Here is a 21,353-nt window from a genome sequence, read left to right as displayed (position 1 = left end):
AAGAAATATTTTCCATGTCTCCTACCATTTTAAAATGGTATCATAGCATAATTATTTACAGACATTTTAAATATTTTCCGCTTTGAACACATCAAAGTTGTGGAGTCTTGCTCTATGGAGTCTCCTCAATTTGCCTTATCTACAGACACGATGAAAGTTTTTTTTCTTGGTTCATGCAAGAACCAAAAAATCATTCAAACTCCATCAATTCACTCATCACCACTGCCAAACTCCACAAAACCATCAATAAAACCACTAAGAATTCTCATTATTCTCTCATAATTTCATCTATAGTAGAGAGATGGAGCTGTCAATGCTCAAGCTTCTGATTTTTAGTGACCAATACATATGGCCCTAAATTCTTCATCATCACCTTCTTGATCGACCTTCAAATTCAGATCAAATGAGTTTGTTTTTTTTTGTCAAGAATTCAAGTACATAAGCTAGCTTCTTGATATCCTGAAGCTCTTCAAGAATGGAGTATCATGACAAATTTATCCTATACAAGATTACATCATTTTCTTATTCTTCATCATTTACCCCTCTTTCTTATTCATCATTGAAGCATCTCATTAGGATAAAGATTCTGATTCGTTCTCTCTCTTTCATCATCAATGGTTGGTTCGCTTTTGTCCATGATGGTTAAGCTCAGATATAACTTCTGTCATGGATGGTTAAGCATTGGATGAGTAGCTTCTGTCCATACTGGTTAAGCAAAGATATAGCTTATGCTATGGATGATTAAGTGTTTGATGATATAGCTTCTGCCATAGGTGGTTAAGCGTTGTTATTACTTCAAATCAAGCTTTAAATCAATTCCAAGCCGGAGAGTGAAAATTTTCACTCACTAGCTTGAGAGGGATATAAAAAATATATTAGAGGTTATTTTTGGAAGATGGTTATCAGTTAGGAAGTTAGGAATTAGCAAATTAGGTTTATGTTAGTTACTTGTTTTACAAGTTTTCTTTTCATCATTTCTCTGTATAAATAAGTCATATTAGCTTACTTCTTATTAATTCAATTCAATGACAATAATGAGAGATGTTATATTTCAATGGAAACTTTGATTCTCCTTTTTTTTTCTTTTCTTGCTTCTTCAAGCTTTTTTTTTTCTCTTTTCATTAATTTCTCATCTTTCTGATTTCATCAAGAAGAAATCTTTTTCATGCCTCCTACCATTTTAACAAGGATGTGCGATTCTATGAATATGCCTCATTCCAGTTATGGCAGTCTCTGCTAGAGCTATCAAATGGGCCGACTCGATCGGGCCGGCTCGCCAAAGCCCGAAAATTTATAGGGCTTGCGTATCATTTTAGGTATTTTTTATTAAATCCAGGTTTTTTAGATAAATCCGAGCTCTGGCCAGGCTTACCCGGGCGGGTTCGGGCTACCCGTCTTACTTATATGTTTTAATCTTTTTTGAGACTTTTGGCTTGGTAATGAGCACTAAATGAAAATTTACAAAACAACTTATAATAAAAAATAGATAATAAGTATTATGTTATTATGTATTTAATTAGATTTAACTTTACCACAAAAATATAATAAAGAAAATGATGTTTACTTCAAAACTAAAATCAACATAAATTGTTTATCATAGAGAACTCTACACCACCAAATTTAATATAATAGTTCACAATGAAAGTGTTGATAAAGAACATACAAAAGATAATATTTTTATTAGTATCAAATGTTTATATATTAAAGTAAAGTTACAAATTATATTGTGTTAGAGAGTGAGAGTCCAATAAAAATGAGAGATTTAATAAAAGAGTTATGTTAAAAATCATACACGTGGATTTAACATCACGTCTTAACTCAAACATAATGCATTAGATGTATAAGTTTGGTTGCATTTGGCATAACAAATATGTGAAGAAAAATTATACGTTAATATCAAATGATACATATTTTTTGAATAGATTAAATATGTTAAAAATTTAACAACATTATTTTTTAGTTTATGCGGGCCGACCTACCATAACCCACAACCCGCTTAGGGCAGGGGTTTGGGCTATCATTTGATACGCATAAATTGTATCCAGACTTTTTAGTCCAACCCAGCTTAGCCCGAACCCGATGTGGACTAGCCCGAACTCGTCCGGGTAGCCCGTTTTGACACCTCTAGTCTCTGCCAACCAAATCTCATTGGGAAAAGTTTTTAAACCCATTAAAAGTTTTTTAAACCCCATTACAAAGTTTCCTAAAATATATCTTATATTGGTTTTAAAAAAAACTAATATTAGAGTTTAAAAACTTTTTCCATCACATCCCATTCTTAAATTGCAAACCCCACTGGCAAGCGTAAAAATTGAATAATCACAATGACATGAATATACAAGCCATATAGATATGGTCCAAGGTAATGTTATTCATAATAATGTTGTATTTTTTCATACTTCTAATGATATTCCTCGCCATTTTAGGTAGGGATTTTTACAACAAATGTCGTTCTAAAAAATCAAACTCTTAACTTTTGGTCAAGCTAAAGATCTAGTGAGACCTTATACGATCATCTTTCATATTAATGTTTATACATTAATACCAAACATTCTATATCATAACGTGCAGAACATTTAATTTAATTAACGACATATATTCTGTAATATGATAAATGTGTAAGTTAGAGCATTTCATTTTTGTTTGCCCCACAAATTATTTTATAACTCATTACAACTCCTTATAGAATAAAAACATATATTTTTTCCTACAATATCAAACATTATTCTTATTCTTATTTCTGTCCCACAACATCTACATCTGTTTTCATTTTCCTTTGGCTAAGAACAACAAAGATTTGTTCTCATTTAAGAACAAAAATCAGAAAATAAGAATGACACACTAGATCTTATCATTCCTTAACGGAATAAGAACAACAAAGTAAAAATGTTCTTATTCAGTTAAAAACAAACTTAAAAATAATCAATGTGTTAATCTTATCATTCCTTATCAATACTGTTGTTAATTATTTAAAAAAATCATTTGATTATAATTAATGACTCATGTACATTTTTCCTATTTTTTCTCACAAATATTTTAAAATTGAAAGGAAAAAAATAATAATATTGTCGTTCTTGTTTTTAATTATTGTTGTTCTTTCTATTTTTGTTAAATAATTATCACAAATTGATTAGAAATCAATACCAAAAACTGATGGCCACCTTCCAGGCCTACTAAAGAGTTAAGAATTTTGTGAGAAGAGTTGAAAGGGTAGATTATTGGCATTTTTTTCCTGATGAAAGATTATTTATTGAAATAAATAATTTTTCAAATTCATTATTTAATTATAATATAATGGATGAATTATATTTTTATTGTAAATATTTGCTCATAAAATATGAGAATAAAAAGGAAATAGATCAAAAATATAATCTGGACCTTCGAAATTTTTTAAGATTATTATTATTCATGATATTTTGAGCCAAATTAGTCACTGTATTGAATTATATATATAATTATATTTAAAATAATCAAACAATGAACATTTTTTTAAAACAATCAACGTTTTTTAAAAAGCAATTATTAATATTTTGTAGTTATCAAACCAACAAGAGTATTAATATAGTGATATAGTAGTTCAACCGTAGTTTAGCCGGTTGTTCACTGATTATATTGCATACAATGAAGTTAAATATACATATATTTTATAATAATATTAATGTTAAAAAAATCAATAAAAAAACAATAATTACTTTTATTTATACAATTTGTTAAAACAAAAAATGTATCACTTAATGGTAGACATGTTTTAGAAGTATAAAAATGTATTAGTTGTGTGTCTAATCACTCATATCAACATTTTGATAAAAATAAGTCATTTTCATTAAAAAATAATTTTAAACGAAACTGACCGGTACAGTTCAATTGAAAACTGATTTTGGTCGATTTTTGATGGTATGATTGCACACCCAATGTAATTATTGTACCATACCAATATTGAGACGGTTCACTGATTGATCCAACTGATACAAAACAGTTTTTATAACACTATAAAATAATGAAAGAACTATGTTGTATTATAAAAAGATAAAATAAAGTTGATAAATAATTAAGTTTCTTAAACATTAGAGGTTTAACTCATTTTATATACATGGAATAAAATTTATGAAGATAGAGAAAGAACTATGTAGTATTATAAAAGATAAAATAAAGTTGATAAATAATTGAGTTTCTTAACAAGGTTTGTCTCATTTTATTTATATGGAATAAAAAGATTTCATATTTACATTTTAAAATATTTTTAATTTTTTATTATCAGCCTGAAAACTGTTGACAGAAAGAATTTATATTATTACTCATTATTTTACTTGACCAGGATTATTAATATGTTTAATAAGATCAGAATAAACTATATTAACTAATTTGGGCATGGGTTGAATCATGTCCAAATTGGTCGAATTACAATTAATTAGTATCTGTATTTAACAATAATTCAAATCTACATCCTTGTTTTCTTCCATTGAAAAAGTGAAGAATTAAGGATAATTATTTTTGAAGTGGGTCCTCAAGATTCAAGAATCCCCTTCCTATCTGCACTTTTTGGCATTTTTTAATAATATAATTGACCAAAAGAAATAAATTTTTTTAGGAAATTTCTTCACTGCAAAGTCCCACATTATTCCCTTGTTAGATCACCAATATATAAAAATGTCAATATAACAATATAATGCATGTGTAAACTCAAACATTCCAACTAGAAGATAATAGGATTGACTCAAAATGGGCAAAATGGTGTGTCAAATAGTTTTTTAAGGTTGGGCCAATAAGTGATTGAGAGACATAATTGAAATATATCATTCAGTATTTATCTATGATTGAATCCTAAATAAAAATGATATATTAAAGGCTATAAAATAAGCAAACATTTTGCAATATGTTTAACAAAATATCAATGAATTAAAATTATTTATGTTGTTTTAAAAAAATATTATTTCTTATTAAATATACAAATTAATAATTGTATACTCAAAATTTAAAAACATTATCATGCCTAATTAAACAACAAGAAAATAACATTTTACTACTATAAAATGGCACAAGTAAGATTTTGTTATAATGTAAACTAACAAATGACAAACGTAACTAAAAATAAGTTAAAAATACCTTTTTTTTATTGAAAAACGACATCAATTTAGTTGTTTTTTGAAAAAACATATGTTTTGATTGATTCGGCCGGTCAAACCAGTCCGACCACCCGAGTTACTAGTTTTAGGCTTAAACTGACCGAGTTAACCCGATTTGATGTGAAACCAATTAGATGAGAGACTCGAACCGGTTAGATGTCTGGTTCATGGTTGAACTGGTCGGACCGGCCAGTTTGAGTCGAATTTTATAACACTGGAAATAATTAAATTAATGATAAAATAATTAAATTTCATTAACAAGCAATAAATAAATATATTAATTCCCCATTATATTATGCTTTTAAATGTCAATTAGCTATTAGGTACAAATGTTATTTGCTTAAAACAACTTAACAACCAAAGCAGTTTTTCTTTGTTTAAAATAATATAATAACAAATACAAAGGAGACCAATTTTGAACCACGAAAAAGTTAATTTAATGGTGTAAAATTTCTTTAAATCCTACAATTAAAATAGTTTTTTGTTTAAATAATAATAATAACAAACACAAAGGTGACCAATTTTAAATAAATAAAGTGTTAATTTGGTAATGTAAAATCTCTATAAATCCCACTATTAAAGTTGAATTTCTATAATAACACCTATTAGGAGTCAAGCATCTAAACAAGGATTTGATTCAGAGTGAAGTAAGTACAAAGAAAAAAAGTTGATAAATTTTCCGATATAAAAAGCCCAACAATAACATAAGAAATAAAGAAACAAAACCTTGTTTAATAAGTAGAAAACTAGGATAAGAAAGAACAGAGGAATCAAGTTTCCCTTTCACATCACAGAGGAAAGGGAAACAATTGATCCTTCTCTCTCAATCTTCATACACCATTTATGTTTTCAGTAATCACTGAAACCATACTCTTATCAAAACCCCATTAAAAATAAATAAAAAAGCTATTTTTTTTATAATTTCTACCATATCATAGCTATAGTTTTGTAGCTTGTTGAGAATATAGTTAAGGGGAAAAAATTAATTTTTTTATGGGGGTGTTGGTTGATTCAGAAGATGGTGGTAGAAATGGAGGACAGGGTTCATGGAAGTTTTTCACTAGGAGGAAGAGAGTGGATTCTACCACCATTAGTAATAACAATTCTCAAGCTCAGCTTGCAAAGGACTTAACTATTTGTAATCTCATGTCAATTGGTATTTCAACTTCCTCTTTTTTAATTTGTTATCATTCTTTTTTGTTTAGTTTCATGATTTATGATTATGGTCCAACATTATGGAGTCGTTCCATCGAACCCACGGGACTAAGACTTGGTTGTTGTGGTTGTTTGTCTCTTTGGTTTAGTTATTTTTTTAATAGTTATTTTTTTATTGGATAATGCATGAATTTTGATTTCTGTGTTTTATACCATTTTGAATATGATGATTATGAACTTAAAGTAATTGGTAAGGTCCCTTTCTTGTTGATTTTGAGTTAGGGGAAGTTACAGTTACCTTTACCTCTGTTCAGTATCCTACTGTTTAAAAAATTGTATCCGTCTTGCTTGAGGTTTATGTTATCATTACACTCATCTCGCCGCAAGGGTGGGTGTGATTTTCAAAACAAGAGGATACCGAGTGTAATAAAGACATCGGTGAAATTTCACTTTTCAATTATTAAGACCAAAATATAATCAGAAGAGAAGTAGCCAATTGAAATGAATTTGCTGTTCTATACTCTATTGTATCTGTTATAAAGTATAAACTGTTTTTCATATTTAATTTCTTTGTTATGTTTTTTCTGTATGTTTTGATTCAGGTGTTGGTGCAACAATTGGTTGTGGAGTCTATGTTCTAGTTGGAACAGTTGCTAGAGAGAATACAGGACCAGCTTTGGCAATTTCTTTTCTGATAGCTGGATTAGCAGCGGCTCTCTCCGCTTTTTGCTACGCAGAGCTAGCTAGTCGCTGCCCTTCGGCTGGGAGTGCATATCACTATTCATACATTTGTGTTGGGGAAGGGTACTCACTTTTTCTAGACTCTTACGAGTTGTTTTTCTTGACATGTGCTTGATTTTTTACTTTAATCCTTGCTTTTGTTGGGCCTAATTGCGATGTTGACTTCGGTTATTGAAAATTAAGATTTAAGTGTTTTTGGCGAGCTTATGGTTTGGTTCTTGATTCGGTACTTCTTTTCTCGGTTTCATCTCATTTTCATGATATGAGTTATGAGGGTGATGGAGATGTTGGGGGATTTGGGGTAGTGTCTCTTTCTGCACAAACTTATGAACCTAATGCCAAGGGGGTAGTATTACTTTTCTTTTTTGGGAAACTATATGGTAATTTGATGTCTATGTCAATTTAATTTGCATGGTCTTTCATTTAAAAAGATTGTCAAATTTCGAGTTGATATACTTTTTTATCAATAACAAAATGATTACTTTGTTTGTAGAGTTGCTTGGTTGATCGGCTGGGCCATGATACTGGAATATACAATTGGTGGATCTGCTGTTGCTCGTGGCATAGCACCCAATTTGGTATGCTGTTATTTTTGAACTACTCTCTGGAGAAGTTCTCCATGTCGTTCATATCGGAAATTAATGAATTACGCTCCCGATAGTGCAAGTAGAAATTATCTGATGTAATCATTGACATCAAATAGTTATTTCTGTGATTAGGCTGTGCTTCTTGGAGGTGACAACAGTTTGCCCTTCTTTTTGTCACGCCAGCATATTCCTGGGATTGATATTGTTGTCGACCCACTTGCAGCAATTATGATATTTATAGTTACAGGACTCCTGTGTGTTGGCATTAAAGAGGTAAATTTCTACCGGAATCTTTTTCTTTCGCTTGGGAGGGTAAGACTGCCCTCTCCACAGACCCCAATAAGTGGGAGCCTCATGCGTTGAGCTGCCCTTTTCTAAAATATTTTTTCTTTAATCTATTTTCCTTTAAATTTAGAGGGTGAGTTTGGCGCAACATAAGTTTCTTTAATCTCTTTTCCCGGAAACAGTCTCTCCACTTGCAGATGTAAGACTGCATACATCTAATCTCCCCAGACCCCACTAAGGGGAGTCTCGTGCACTAGGCTACCATTTTTTGTTTTCCTTTAAATTTCTATGTAATTTGCCCTTCATTTTTGGTTGGTGTACCTTATTATGTATCTTTTGCATGTGTATTAGCCTTGCACATATGCTCCAATTTTTTTAAATCCATGTAAATATCCAAGTATATTTTCCCGAGAGCATTTTTTATTTTTTATTTATAATTTGAATGTATTGAACTGATGGACTTTAGGTAGGGAAAGAGGAAAAGAGAATAGAGAAAGGGAGAGAATAGAAACTCGTTGAATTGCTTGAGTAATTTGCACTCTTAATATTTATACGAAGGAATAAATACAAATTGCATTTACTAGAAGTATTGAACTATTTCGTATAATCTAATTCCTACATAGGCTAGATACATTTAACATTTGATATGTTTGAAACGTATGTTTATTCTAACAGAGTGCTTGATATATGCAGAGTGCAATGGCACAAAATATAGTAACATCAGTGAACATATGTGCTTTGGTTTTTGTCATAATAGCTGGTGGTTACTTGGGATTTAAATCTGGATGGGTCGGATATGAACTTTCCACCGGGTAATTTACATCTTTGTTTTACGCATCTGTGTGTATGCTTGGTCTCTTGTAGTTACCGAATACTTGTCTCTTGCTTAATAGGTATTTTCCCTTTGGGGTAAATGGGATGCTTGCTGGTTCGGCCACAGTCTTTTTTGCCTATATAGGTTTCGATGCAGTCGCCAGCACTGCAGAAGAGGTATAGATTATGATGCCATGCAGCTTGTCCTTCACGGATTATCAATTTCATTTCCTCCTTCGGGTACAGAATTGAGGATGTTCGAATTTCCTAATAATGTTTTACTTTGATCATCAGGTGAAAAATCCTCAACGAGATTTGCCACTGGGTATTGGTGTTTCACTGTTTATGTGTTGTGGACTGTATATGATGGTTTCCGTTGTTATTGTCGGTTTAGTACCTTACTATGCGATCAATCCTGACACCCCCATATCCTCTGCATTTGCTGAACATGGGATGCAATGGGTAGCGTGAGTGTATAATTTGTCAACTCTATTCTGCTTATGATTCTGAATAAAGTTAACGGAGCCAAATTGATGTAGGAGTTTCCATAGTCATTTTTCCTAATTCTGATTGCAGTTACATTATAAATGCTGGAGCCTTCACAGCTCTATGTGGATCATTGTTGGGAGCGTTATTGCCCCAGGTAAATTAGTCGGAAATTCACTGTTCTCTGTTTATACATAACAGTCTGAAATTGTTTAGTTTATACTTCCTTCAATGCTTGTTATGCAATTTTCTTACTATATATCATATAAAAATAGCCTTCATCTTTTATATGCAAGTTACGGATAACATTTATCAACTTCCGAAGGCTTAAATATGCATATCGAGTATTTAGTGTGAATGCCTTACTTATCCATGTTTTTATGGTGTTAGTCCTACACTCATCCCTTGTTTGACGGAACCTAATTCTGCTTGTTACTTTGGGCTATTTCATATTCAAAACTCAATATAGCAATGTCTATTGCATTGCCAGTTGTTAAATTACAAGTTAATAGTAATCTATGTGACTATGAATGCTTGTATTTCACAGCCTCTAACAACATAAACTCGTTCTTTGAATATTACAGGGATCTGTGTTTGTTTAGTGATCATAGATTAGGTTGTAAAGAAATAAGTTTTATATTTGTATGTTTAGTGATCATAGATTTAGTTGTAATGAAACCAATTTTATATTCTTTTGTGTGTATATTTTGAAAACACAGACTTGTTCATTGATATTACATGTGCATGCATGTGTGTATATCCATCACCTGTGCTTAAAGTTTTAGGTAGGTTTAGTCTACAAAATTTGATCAAGATCATTATGTTCCAATATAAGCTGCCTTTCTTTTTGCCGATTTATCCTGATTGCTTGTTGCAATTGTTCCAGTCCCTCCTCCTTTGATGTATTTTATTTACCGAGTAAGGTTGTTAACGTTTTTGTTTAATGTCTTCCAGCCAAGAATTTTGATGGCTATGGCAAGGGATGGGCTGCTGCCACCATTTTTTTCCGACATAAATAAGAGCAGCCAGGTTCCTGTTAATGGCACAATAGTTACTGGCCTTATTGCTGCAGCCTTGGCATTTACTATGGAAGTCTCTGAACTTGCTGGGATGGTAAGTCTACTTTTGCAACAACCGGAATTCCCTATTTGTGTTTGCTAGAATTATAAGCTTGAAGTTTCTAAGAAACAACTCAATCGAAAATGCTAAGCTGTTTTAGTCTGATGAATTGTTTTTATCCCTATCAGTGACATGCCCCATCATGCAGTACTCCTTTGAGATTTTACCGTGGACAATGCATAATCCCACTTTGTTTTTTGCTTTAATTTAATGGCACCTTAAAGAGAACGGAGGTGCAATTGAAATTTTAATCATTTGGTCAAAGAGACTCGAATACAATGTTGAAAGAGATATATAAAGAGAGATAGATGAAACAAGGATTCAAGTTTAGTGGGACAGTCTAACTTCACCCTTGTCATGCCCTTTGTGTATAGTAATAGAAATTAACTAAACTAGTGCACAGTACAACTACTACGAGCTTATCTCAATACTTATGACGCAAAAGCTTAAGTCCACAGATTTAGGCCCAAGAAGAGTTCTCATCTCCAACAAATTAAAACATGATGGTTCAGTCCACGAGGCTCCCACGTCTTAGGATGGTAGACGTACGTAACTTTACCCTTGCAAGCAGAGAAACTGTTTCCAGGATTTGAACTCATGCCACTCAGGTCACAAGGCAATAGTAACCTTACTGTTGCACCAAGGCTCAACCTCCTCATACACAATTTAGTACTAATTGACATGCTTAGCTAAGGCATTATATATCACATAACAAACCTGTAATAGTAAGATGACGCATTATATGGGCATGTCAGACGATTTTTTCTTTTCTTTCTGTTTCCCTGATAGTTTGAAATTATTACAAATTTTCTGCAGCAGCTCTTGGCTTGCATGGACTTGCCTGGTAGCATCTTCAAATATCATTGTAAAATGATATTACTGCCTTCTATGTGTGGTACTAACATGCATTTGGCTTACCCTATGCAGGTTAGTGTTGGTACACTTCTTGCATTCACCGTGGTGGCAATATCTGTGTTAATACTAAGATATATCCCTCCAGAGGAAGTTCCATTGCCACCTTCTCTCCGGGAACCGATTGATTCATCGTCGACACCGTACAAGAAATATTTAGTTGTCGAAGAGGTTGATGTATCACTGGAAAACCCCCTTATTGCTAAGCATGTTGCCTTCGGCAAATGTGAGTTATGCCTTTCCTCAATTTACCAATTTCCATGTCACACATGATGTAAATTTATTGCTCGGGACATGTAATCAATGCTGCTTAAGTACTTTATACCAAATGATTACTATTATAATTTCTTTATTTGCTTTTCTTTCTGTCATCTGACATGCTGTTTTTCTTCTTATTCCTATTTCTTAACCGGTGCAGATTTACACGAGGGTAATAGACGATGTGTTGTGGGGTGGGTAATAGCATTCACATGCTTTGGGGTGTTTGTCCTCACATATGCAGCTTCAGATTTAACTGTTTTCAGGTTGGTTTTGCACTAGATTAAAACTTGGTTTCTCAAGTCGCATATTATTATTTATTGACACGTGATAAAATCCATAAGTACTATAGCAGCTGATTTGAGAAAGGGATATTTTGATTTTACAGGATAGTGGCTACAATAAACTTATGCATTTTATTCATGTTTGTTATACCAATTTAGTATTTCTTGATGTTCTTACTTTTTTTTTTGCATTGTAATTTTTGCTATTACAAGTTCTATCCGCACTGCATTGTGTGGAGTCGGTGGCGCTCTTGTTCTGTGTGGTCTTATCTTCCTAACCATTATAGATCAAGATGATGCTAGACACAACTTTGGACACTCAGGAGGTATGGTTTAGCTTTATGACTTATAGTAATAAAAATGTGGCTTTGTCTATCGAGTTCCTACTCAACGAATTTAAACATATTGTGAGTCTGTTAGACATTGAATGTAAGTACACATGCTCTCGTCTACTAGAGTCAGTTCAGTTGGTAGAGTTACGGAACATTAAATGTGAGCATTTTGGTTCAAACCCTAGCAGCTCTGCTCTCGTCCGTCCCCGTAAAAAAAAGAAAACTTTGCCTATAAAAACAAGAACATGTGTTCTATACAAGAAAAACTATACTAATATTTTATGACTCAGTAATTTTGTTATTTAATAACATGACTTCATTATAAGATTGGTTTTAGCATAAATGTAACTCTTATTAATTTGTTTTCAGGCTTCAGTTGCCCATTTGTGCCACTGCTGCCCATAGCTTGCATTCTCATCAATTCCTATTTACTTATTAGTCTCGGGTAAGTAGAGTCGAATTCGATTCCGAAAGGACATTGAACTTTCCCTTCAATTTTTTGTATCTACATTCTGTGTTAGAAAAATACATGTTCATGTCCTAATACTAGGCACCATAGAAATGATTAGCATTAATATTCTGATGTTGATGAACCTACATTAATAAGGCATATTTGAATACAAGTTTGAGACCTACAAACCATGATTGTAGTGTCAACACTGAGTTTCATCCTTTTCTAACATGTTTGGTAAAATAATTTGTCAGCCAAAAAGAAAAGGTTTTATTTAGTGATATATGAGAAAAACATTTATACACTGACAATATAAGATTTTTTGCATTATAACTGCATCATCCACCATTAAAATTTAATCATCTTTGATTTTTTAATATAAGTAATAGAAATGAAGAGTGAATTATGTATTGATTGGGTATAAATCATTACACTGATAGTGCATAGATATTACACTCTTCATACTCTTCATTTAAAAGTAGTAAACATTGGTCTAGTGGTGTAAGACCCGGTTAAATCTCCAGAAAGACCAAAAGGTCGTTCGGTTCTTGGGAGCGACACTTGTTGGGAGGGCCCATCACACACCCCAAAAGAGATGAGTTCCTTACCCATAAGGTGAAGGATACCCTTGATAGTACCAAATTTTTTTACTATTCTGATCATAACACTTGCAAATTGAAGCCATCATCAATATATTTTGTGAACAGAACATTGTTAAGAATTTTGAATTAACTTTTCTTAACTCTTGTCTGTTTTTTTCTTACAGAGCTGCTACTTGGGTACGTGTTTCTATATGGCTGGCAATAGGACTAGTTGTGTATCTATTTTATGGCAGAACTCATAGTGCTCTAAAAGTGCCAATAACTCAAGTGGATGAGATTTATCACACTTCCACAAGCTACATAGCTTAATCTCCACCACCGAAAACAATATCTATGCACTGACAGTGTAAAAGTTTATATACGGTTAGTATATCATCCACAATTCACTTGTACATTTATTTCAAAGTTAATGAAATAATGGTAAAATTTGAATAGTGGATGATACATTGATAATGTAAAAATGTATTTCACTGTCGGTGTATACATATTTGCTTACATGAATCAAATCCTGGATTTTATGATCATCCTGAGGATCTAGTGAGACTTTATACTACTAGATCAACATTTTGTTTAGAGAAGTAAGTAGATTTAGATTCAACTTTCACCTTCATAGTATATTCATAATCATTTGCTTTTATAATTTTTTTATCTCTTCAAATTACTTAGTTTATAGGAATTTAAAATCATTTTTATGCTAAATTTTAAAAATGGTGTATGCTTTTAAGAAAAACATAAGTTAGAAAAAGATTTTGACTTTAGGATAAAATGAGCATCATCCGGGAGATCATGATGATTGTTGAGTTTAGAATCATATAGTTCAACATGAATATGTTAGATAGAGGAAGTCGAGATAATTAAATGACATAAAATAAAAGTTGGAAAGTCAAAAAAATTTGGTGTCATTTTGTCATTAATAACACAATGGATATTAGATGAATTGTAATAGTTGATCCAACTGGAATCATTTTAAAATTTCAATTTATCAATTTAAAAATGACTCAAAATTTAAGGGTGCTAATATACACTTTTCCCTTAAAACAACATACCAAAAATGAAGTTGGCTAGCATCCTCCTAATTGAAGTCGAGGATGCAATCTCAATTACATATTCTCCATTGATATATTATTAAATAAACAAAACCCTAAATTTTTTGAGTATTTTCAACTCCAACTAAAATCGTAGGAGCATGAGAGAAAATCTATCAAATCATAAATGATGCTAACAAGGTATTGGTTTAGTGGTATAAGGTCTCGTTAGATTCTTAGGATGATCAAAAGGTCTCGTTAGATTCCTGTGAGAGACAACCACACACTCCAAAGAGGATTAATTATTTACTTATTGGGTGAAGAAATACTATTGGTAGTACAAAAAACTGTAAACCATACCACTACTATGGTCTATGTACAAAACAATACTTTTGATATATTGCATAGTCTATTGCCAAATCTTTACATTTGTTCTATCATCCCAAGAGATACTTGCTATAAACATGACATGTATTTTAGCTACAAGTCCCATTGAATGTTACTCAATGTTTATGTATTTTTGTTTCATCATCACCATGTAATAATAACCAATAATTAAATATAGAATAACCTTCTTTTTCTTATGATAGAAGCCAAGCAAAAACACTTGTTTCCAACGCTGAAAAAACAATTTAAAAAATTCAAGAAAGGAAGGAACTTTGTTGCTGAGAGTTTAATGTTGAACCATAACAATAGCACTATCATATAGCAAATGCAAAATGGTGTCAATTCTATTGCTAGTTAGGATAGAATTAATAATGTATTTGATAATTCTCTAGATTGTACAAGTAAAATAAACTAGTTACTTGTATACAAATCAAACTATATCATGTTAAATCAAATATTTTGTCCCCTGAATAAAATCATTCATTTCACTGATATTCTATTTCAAATCTGAACAAAACAGTTATATATATATATATATATATATATAAAAGATTTATATTCCCTCTTTTTCACCTCCAAATAACTTTGGTTTAAACTTTTATCATCCTTAATATTATCTTATTATAACTAATTATATAATCATTACTTGATATTTTAGGTGTGTGCCAATGGTGTCATTGGGCTTTAGTTGGAGATTAAAATTCATTTTGAAGCATGGAAATCACCATTCCTCTCAATTTACTTATATATATATTTGAAACATGTTTTGTCAACAATAAAAGTGGGATAGGCACCTTGTTTGGAGGATCTAGGCATCTGGATCTGTTCCCAGATGTTTCTAGCATATGGTCAAGTGTGCATGGCTTCTAGGTAGACAAATGTCTCCTTTGCATTGGACAAAGATTAATTATTTCAAATGGTGTCCTATTCCTATCCCAGACGAAACACATATAACCACATGAATATAAGACTTTTTTTAAAAAACAAAACGTGACACTCTAATTGGCTCGGAATAAAGCACAAGACACCGTTTAAAATATGTAATCTTTGTCGCTTTCATTGTTGTGGATGTGAATATAAGAAATTTTTTAAAAAACAAAAAATAACATTCTGATTGGTTCGAAATAAAGAATAAAATATTATTTAAGACATGTAATCTATGTCCCTTTCATTGTTGTGGGAAGTGATTCATATTGGTTCCTTACTTTTTATTTATTATAAGACTTCCTTTGCAAAGAACCTAGTAGGAGGCACATTGAATTGGAACAAAAAATTTCTATTCCTATTATTCTACGTCATTATCATTGCAATTATGGAAATATTTAATGAGATGCTTTGTTTTTTATTGATAGCAAAGATAATAACATATAATAGTGACTATAGAAAATTTATGTTTGCTGAAAATTATAATCCATATATAAGGTGAATGTGTATATAAGTAGAGAATACATCTTTTGTCTCAAGATATGTAACTCTAATCCTTCATTTTTATTGGCCAGAAAATATAAATTTAATATATTAAATATATGATTTATTTTTCTAACCAATGAAAAATAAAGGGTACATGGAGTGATACACATCTTAGGAAACAGATGTAGCTCCATATAACTGGGAGCACATCTTATGCCTAACACTCAATCTACCCATTCATTTTCATCGGTCATAAAATATAAAGTTAATATATATTAAATTCATATTTTATTTTCCTAACCAATGAGAAATAAGGAATACATGAAATGGTACAGATTTTAGTACACAATAGGTGACTCCATATAATTGAAAGTACATCTTATATCCCAAAATGTGAATCACTTCATCTACTCCCTTCATTTTCATTGTTCAGAAAATATAAAGTTAATATATTAAATTCATGTTTTATTTTTCTAACCAATGAAAAAATAAGCGGTACATGGAGTAACATACATATTGGATAGTAGATATAACTCCATATATCTGGGAGCACATGTTATGCCCGAATATGTGTAACACTTCTTGTACTCATTCATTTTCATTGGTCAAAAAATATAAAGTTAATATATATTTAATTCATATTTTATATTTTTAACCAATAAGAAATAAAGGGTACATGAAATTGTACACATCTTGGGACAACATATGTGGCTCCATATAATTGGGAGCACATCTTCTATCCGAAAATGTGAACCACTTCATCTACTCATTCATTTTCATTGTTCAGAAAATATAAAGTTAATATGTTAAATTCATGTTTTATTTTTCTAACCAATGAAAAAATAAGCAGTACATAGAGTGGTACACATCTTGGATAGCATAAGTAACTCCATATAAGTGGGAGCACATCTTATGCCCGAACATGTGTAACACTCCTTGTACCCATTCATTTTAATTGGCCAGAAAATATAAAGTTAATATTATTAAATTCATATTTTATTTTTCTAACCAATGAGAAATAATGTGTACATGAAGTGGTACACATCTTGCGACAACATATGTGACTCCATATAATTGGGAGCACATCTTCTATACCAAAATGTGAACTACTTCATTTTCATTGTTCAGAAAATATAAAGTTAATATATTAAATTCATGTTTAATTTTTCTAATCAATGAAAAATAAGGGGTACATGAAGTGGTATACATCTTAGTATAGCAGATGTAGCTCCTTATAACTGGGAGCACATCTTATGCCCCAAAATGTGTAACACTCTATCTACTCATTCATTTTCATTAGTCAAAAAATATAAAGTTAATATATATTAAATTCGTATTTTATTTTTCTAACCAATGAGAAATAAGGGGCACATGAAGTAGTACACATCTTGAGACAACATATGTGAGTCCATATAATTTGGAGCACATCTTCTATCCCAAAATGTGAATCACTTCATCTAATCCTTCATTTTCATTGTTCAGAAAATATAAAGTTAATATAATAAATTCATGTTTTACTTTTCTAACCAATGAAAAATAAGGGGTACATGAAGTGCTAAATATAGTGCTAAATATATTGGGATAGTAGATGTAGCTCTATATAATTGGGAGTACATCTTATGCCCCCAAGATGTGTAACCCTAACTCTACTCATTCATTTTTATTGGTCAGAAAATATAAAGTTAGTATATATTAAATTCATATTTTATTTTTTTAACCAATAAGAAATAAAGGGTACATGAAGTGGTACACATCTTGGGACAACATATGTGACTCCATGTAATTGGAAGCACATCTTCTATCCCAAATTGTGAACTGCTTCATTTTCATTGTGCGGAAAATTTAAAATTAATAAGCGGTACATAGAGTGGTACATATCTTGGATAGCAAATATAACTCCATATAACTAGGAGCACATCTTATGCCCCAAGATATGTAACTCCCCATATACCCATTCATTTTTATTGGTTAGAAAATATAAAGTTAGTATATATTAAATTCATATTTTATTTTTCTAACCAATGATATATAAGGAGTACATGAAGTGATGCATATCTTGGGCAACATATGTGACTTGATATAATTGGGAGCACATCTTCTATCCCAAAATGTGAACCATTTCATCTACTCCTTCATTTTTTATTGTTGAGAAAATATGAATTTAATATATAAAATTCATGTTTTATTTTTCTGACCAATGAAAAAATAAGCGGTACATGCAATGGTACACATCTTGGATAACAGATGTAACTCTATATAAGTGGGAGCGCATCTTATACCCCAAGATGTGTAACACTCCATCTACTCATTCATTTTCATTGGTACAAAAATATAAAGTTAGTACATATTAAATTCATCTTTTATTTTTCTAACTAATGAGAAATTAGGGGTACATGAAATTGTAAACATCTTGAGACAACATATGTGACTCCATATAATTGGGAGCACATCTTCTATCCCAAAATGTGAACCACTTCATTTTCATTGTTCAGAAAATATAAAGTTTATTAGTGAAAAACGAAAATAATCCATTTCCATATTCTTAAATATGAAATTGTGGAATTTTCAATGAGATTAGATTGTCTCCTTATGGTATGTATATTTCCAAGTAAATCATACAGAACATATAGCAAGCAACACATGATGCTCTAACAGTTCAGTTACTGCCAAGATCAAAGTAGAGTAGCTCAGTTGAGTTTAGTCCTTGACAACAAGGCTATATGGATTAAGCTAAGGTCAATGTATACAAGTTTCAAGCAATAAATAACACTACATTATTGACTTCACAAACAATATCAATTCAGGAAGATTATCAAGAAATAAAGTAAAAATTGCTCCAAGTACAAAAATCAAAATAAAAGCAAACACTATTTTAACAAAATATAGAGGGCTAACTGGTTTAGATACCCTCCTTTCAAGACCTGGGACACCAGAAACCTGGAGAAACAAAGTCAACAAATTGAATAGTAAAAATATGGCTCTAATATCTTGATATAATAATGTGATTAATCTAACATTTTATATGTTTTTGGTTTTCTGGGTATCCCACCCCATCATCAGGGTAGAACTAATTCATCAAGCATAGTCAAACTTGTTTTCCAGAGAGAACCACTATGGTTCTTTCCTAAGGTCATAATGTGCCTCTACCACTATAACAAAATGTCTTCTATTTAGGTAACTTTTTTATTTAAATTAAAAAACAATTTAGTTAGTTGTTGCTAAGGATAATTCAACATTCTATAATCTAGTAGGTTAAGAAGATGATGACATAAAAAACAATCAACTAGATGTCAGTTGCATGAAATACATGATGTTATCATAAGTTATGTTTATCGACAAACTATTGTCATTGTTGGTGTAATTGTTTTTGTACAATACATTACTTTTTGTTTTTAAAAGTTTTCTTTTTATTTATGCAACAATATCTGATTAGCTCGGGACATAGAATAGACACTTTTAGGTACAGGTGATCTCTGTCCCTTATTTTACCACAAGTGATATCTCAATTTTCCCTTTATTGCAATTTTTACTAATTTTATATTCAACTAATTAGTAGGTCTCACCAAAAGGAATATATATGCAGAACAGCAGAAGGGACAAAAGTTAAAAGTGCTTTTATGCTTTTCATTTGCAAATAAACTTACTAGTGGCGATGTATTCCCTGCAATAAACTGGCCGTCTCCATTTTTTACTCCTGCAAAAAAAACAGAGTGGATTTCAAAGGAGGAACAAGTGAATTTCGGAGATGAGTATTTTCTCAAACCACAGAGTGGATGAATGAATGGGTGGAAATATTTTAATTGTGCAAAGATGAAAAACTTACAACACACATCTTAATGTTTGTGATATCAATAAGTCTTCTTTTATGTGTCACTACAATATTCCATCCATGAACTATTTTACAAAGTTAGTTGGTATTTATGTAGAACTATACTATTTTGGAAACTTAGAGATTAAATGGAAACTAATCTAATTCTGAGAGGAAGAGAGACCAAGGAAAATCATAGGTAAAATGAATAAGAAAGGCTTAGAGATCGACATTTTGTCAATGAATATGATTTGTAATAGAGTATTGTGATGTTATTTGATCAATATAGTCAACTCAACTTAGTGGGAGGGCTTGTTCATTGTTGTATGTTATTTTCAAACAAAAAAAACATAAAATTTTGTTATTTGGTGGAATATGACTAGCCAGAGACATGGGGACATGAATTTTTGGAGACAGAAGATCCTCTTTCTCATGTAATAGTGCTCAACTGCTCATTCTGGTCATATGTATTATGTATAACAAGGTAAAATTACAATGTCATAGCAAGAAAAGTATCTACCTTCCTTAGTCTATGTAATATAGTTCAAGACACCTTATAATAGGGAATAGAGGGATTATATATCAAGGTTTAAGTCACCAACACAATCATTATTGAGGCCAAAATGTCAAGGTTTTGAGAACAACACTATGATTAGGTTACAGTTATTTTTGAGAACTCCAGTGTGTCACAGAATAGGCCTAGATCGGGCCGCAGCGTAACCACATCTACTGCATTTAGGTCACATCCAGCTACATCGGATTGCATCAAGCCATATCAAATTCAAAAATCTACTTTTTGTTATAAAATAATTTACACCACAATATTCCGGTCGGCATCCTAATAACTATAAGGTTACCACACTTGCAAATCAGTTTTTTTGGTTTCCCACATGTACACTCGCACTGGAATCAATACTGTCCGAGCTGGAAACATTGATGGGTATGTTGGGCTAACTCTCACAGCTAGTATTTTTCTCATCCACAAGACTCGAACCAAGACCTTGCTTAAGGGGAATCAAACATGTATCACTTGAACCATTACTTGTTGTGAATTGCAAATCAGTTTAACACAGTGTACAACAAGTCTTAGCATAATGTTTTATCATAAATTAAGAGATAAAATGAGAAAATTGAACTTGCCTGAATCTGTAACAGTTTGGAGCATCCAACCGTTTCCGAAATTAATAAGAACCGAATTAGGACCAAATGCGATTGGTTCTTCACCATCTTTAACCGCTTCTATGTGAGAAACAACCATCATCGTTTTCTTGAGCTTCCGATTAATAAGCCTCACAGCGAAACCCGCATCGGTTCCCGCCGCAAACCGGCGAGTGTTGCCGGAGCTAGTGCATTTAACCTCCACATACTGCACCGTTTCAATCAAAATGAAAATGAATCAATAATTGAGTTATGGATATTAAAATAAATATAAATGAAAAGGAGAGAAATTACAGAAGGAGGAGGAGGAGGAGAAATAGTATCAGATTGCGTTAATGGAGATGGCTCTACTTCTTCTGCCATAAAAAAATTAAGGGCTTTGGATTATAAAGTTCTACTTATAATATTTATATTTTT

At 31.5% G+C, this 21,353-nt stretch overlaps 2 protein-coding genes across 5 annotated transcripts; one reads left to right on the top strand and one right to left on the bottom strand.

Annotated features, from left to right (window-relative positions):
* LOC109347454 (cationic amino acid transporter 2, vacuolar-like) lies at positions 5,865–13,758 on the top strand. The gene is made up of 14 exons (XM_019587318.1): positions 5,865–6,279; positions 6,881–7,082; positions 7,513–7,597; positions 7,739–7,879; positions 8,585–8,703; positions 8,785–8,881; positions 8,999–9,171; positions 9,281–9,347; positions 10,145–10,303; positions 11,237–11,447; positions 11,640–11,745; positions 11,977–12,089; positions 12,465–12,540; positions 13,313–13,758. The coding sequence occupies exons 1-14, from the start codon at positions 6,117–6,119 to the stop codon at positions 13,455–13,457; spliced, it is 1,857 nt and encodes a 618-aa protein (XP_019442863.1). The 5' UTR covers positions 5,865–6,116; the 3' UTR covers positions 13,458–13,758.
* Positions 18,530–21,353, bottom strand: LOC109347455. Of its 4 annotated transcripts, XM_019587319.1 has the most exons (5): positions 21,231–21,346; positions 20,919–21,144; positions 19,615–19,664; positions 18,718–18,907; positions 18,530–18,656 (listed from the first exon to the last, which is right to left on the bottom strand). In XM_019587319.1, exons 1-4 carry the CDS (start codon positions 21,297–21,299, stop codon positions 18,740–18,742), a joined length of 513 nt encoding a protein of 170 aa, XP_019442864.1. In that variant the 5' UTR covers positions 21,300–21,346; the 3' UTR covers positions 18,530–18,656; positions 18,718–18,739. The 4 variants fall into 4 exon arrangements, with proteins under 4 accessions (XP_019442864.1, XP_019442866.1, XP_019442867.1 ...); XM_019587321.1 differs by lacking the exon at positions 18,530–18,656 and having other exon boundaries at positions 18,731–18,907; positions 21,240–21,353; XM_019587322.1 differs by lacking the exon at positions 18,530–18,656 and having other exon boundaries at positions 18,731–18,907; positions 21,243–21,349.

The sequence above is a fragment of the Lupinus angustifolius genome, chromosome LG05 (assembly GCF_001865875.1).
Source record: "Lupinus angustifolius cultivar Tanjil chromosome LG05, LupAngTanjil_v1.0, whole genome shotgun sequence".
NCBI classification, from domain to species: domain Eukaryota; kingdom Viridiplantae; phylum Streptophyta; class Magnoliopsida; order Fabales; family Fabaceae; genus Lupinus; species Lupinus angustifolius.
Note: the sequence above shows the minus strand (reverse complement) of the source record. Positions and strands in the feature narration are given on the sequence as shown.